The sequence below is a fragment of the Miscanthus floridulus genome, chromosome 2 (assembly GCF_019320115.1).
Source record: "Miscanthus floridulus cultivar M001 chromosome 2, ASM1932011v1, whole genome shotgun sequence".
Taxonomy (NCBI): Eukaryota; Viridiplantae; Streptophyta; class Magnoliopsida; order Poales; family Poaceae; genus Miscanthus; species Miscanthus floridulus.
Genome location: NC_089581.1, coordinates 28,187,826 through 28,190,653, shown reverse-complemented (window position 1 = coordinate 28,190,653; position 2,828 = coordinate 28,187,826). Strand labels below are relative to the sequence as shown.

At 48.2% G+C, this 2,828-nt stretch overlaps 1 protein-coding gene across 1 annotated transcript; it reads left to right on the top strand.

Annotated features, from left to right (window-relative positions):
* Positions 1–883: 883 nt before the first annotated feature.
* LOC136538302 (leucine-rich repeat extensin-like protein 6) lies at positions 884–2,509 on the top strand. The gene has a single exon (XM_066530289.1). It carries the CDS (start codon positions 960–962, stop codon positions 2,130–2,132), a length of 1,173 nt encoding a protein of 390 aa, XP_066386386.1. The 5' UTR covers positions 884–959; the 3' UTR covers positions 2,133–2,509.
* Positions 2,510–2,828: the final 319 nt, after the last annotated feature.

The window sequence follows — 2,828 nt, the reverse complement described above, 5'->3', positions numbered from 1 at the left end:
GAAAGATCATTTGATCTACTTTCTTGATACTACTGCATACTCCCGCCGTCCCAAAATAAGGGATGTTATGTGATTTGAATTTTGTCCCTAAAAAATGATGTTATGAGCTCTAGACACGTTGTTGGCCCAATGAAGAATCTATTGATCCAACCCTTTCCTTATTAGTTAATACAAATTGACATGCGCTACTCTTGTTCATCTCGCGGATCTCTGGATGCTTGCATGTAGCACGTCTTAATTTGGGAACTAAACCACACGATTGGGAATCATGTGTAACAAATTAAGGGTATTACTGTATTAGAGATATTTCTCTTATCCACTAATATGTCTAGAAAATCCTAAAACAACATTTTTTTAGGACAGAGGGAGTATATTAGATATAAAATTACCCATATTTGGAATCAAAGGAAGAGTATATTAGATATAAAATTACGCCGATATGATTTCTATGCAATTTTTACCTTTTTTATTTCTTCTTTAATCTGTATCCTACCTTACAGATTGTACTAATGCCACAAATGAATGAGTCATCTTTTCAAAATGAGATATAAACGAAGGGTAGCAAGACCATTTGATCTACTTGCTTGATCCTACTGCATATATTAAATATAAAAATTACCCATATTTGGAATCAAAGGGAGAGTAGCCAGATACATATATAAGGAGCTAGTCTCTCTAGTGTAAGTGGCAACAAGAAGCAGTAACTGCCCAACTTTACCACATCATCACCTACTCAGAAACCTTAACCGAGTCAACAAAAAAAAGAAGAGCATGCATGATTATATGTCAACATCCATGACCAAGCATAAACTTCTCTAGCTCGTTAGCTCCCTCCAACTCTCCACCACAATCCAATATATATATGTACAAACACACATGAAAACTCCAAGACACCACAGTACTTCACACATTCTCTTATCTGCCTCTCCAAATCAAACACCAAATTCATTCCTATCAAAATGGCACCTCTGTCAGGGCCAACAATCAAGACTAAGAAGAGAGCTCTCCGACACGCCCTCCTCCTCTGCCTCCTCCTTCCATGTATCTCCCAACCACTCCCGGCTCCCTCCCCATCTCCAACGGCGGCGCCTCCGGCGGCGACGCTTCACCTCTCGCCGTTCAACGACCGGCTCGACGCGGCGTACATCGCGCTGCAGGCGTGGAAGCACGCCATCCTCGAGGACCCCAAGAACCTGACCGCCGACTGGTGCGGGCCCTTCGTGTGCAACTACACCGGCGTCTTCTGCACGGCGGCGCAGGACGACCCGCACATCCTCACCGTCGCCGGCATCGACCTCAACCACGGCCGCATCGCCGGGTTCCTCCCGGACCACATCGGTCTCCTCGCCGACGTCGCGCTCATCCACCTCAACTCCAACCGCTTCCACGGCACGCTGCCGCCGTCCATGCAGCACATGCGCCTCCTCTACGAGCTGGACATCAGCAACAACCTCTTCTCCGGCGGGTTCCCGTCGTTCCTCACCTCGCTGCCGTCGCTCAAGTACCTGGACCTGCGCTTCAACAAATTCGACGGGCAGCTGCCCGACGCCGTGTTCGGGCGGCAGCTCAGCCTGGACGCCCTCTTCGCCAACAGCAACCGCTTCAACGTGACCCTGTCGTCGCAGAGCCTGACCAACTCCACGGCGTCGGTCATCGTGCTCGCCAACACCGAGCTCGACGGCTGCCTGCCGCCGAGCATCGGCGACATGGCCGACACGCTGGTGGAGCTCATCCTCCTCAACACCAGCATCAGCTCCTGCATCCCGCCGGAGATCGGCAAGCTCAAGAAGCTCAGGGTGCTGGACCTCAGCCGCAACGAGCTCGCCGGGGAGCTGCCGGAGAGCGTCGGGGACATGGAGAGCCTGGAGGTGCTCAACGTGGGGTACAACCAGCTGTCCGGCGTGGTGCCAGAGAGCATCTGCCTGCTGCCGAAGCTCAAGAACCTCACCGTCGCCGGCAACTACTTCTGCGGCGAGCCGGTGTCATGCCTTCACATTCCCGTGCGCGACGACCGGATGAACTGCATCCCCGAGTGGCCCCACCAGCGCACGCACGAGGAGTGCATCGCCTTCGAGCACCGCCCGCCGGTGCACTGCGGCGCCGACGGCTGCATTGTTCATCACCCGCTGTGAAGATGAAGCTCTAGCATACGCATGCATGCATGATCAGTCGTAGGCTCTCGTAGCTGGTAGAGGCCGCGAAGCTGCATGCGTGCATGTGGGTTCTAGAAATGGTGATGGTCTTGTTGCAACTAAAAAACAGGGTACGTTTGGTAAAGGCAAAGTTGTTTTGAATTATTAATTCGCGTGAGTTTGATTTGTGTCGTCGGTGCCAAAAACCGTGTATTTGGTAGCGAGAAGGACTGCTAGTGGGTGTATTAGGTTTTTCGCCTTTGTTCTTTTCCTTGTAGCTTTTGTTACCTGCACATCAAAGGCATACATACGGCTAATGTAAACCCAACAAGAATGTGACATGTAACTATATATGCCTCAAATAAGATTTTGAATAAGGGGGTCAGAAAGTCTTCATTATTCTCTGCATCTTGTTTTTTATTATAAGCCTTATATTACCAAATACTCCTCCCATATATGTATATCCTCTAGTTAGCCACTTGCTGAATTAACTGTCCATATATACGTACAGTTAGGCATGTCGTTATACATTGTTTTTATTTCGATATATACAATTATATCTGAAAAGCTGTAAATCCTACTGAGAAAATGAACTCTATTATTGTTTATAGGTTTTAGTAACCATATATAAAAATAACTATACACAGCAACAGCATGTATTATGTGCCACTAATAATATATATCTACTGCTTATTG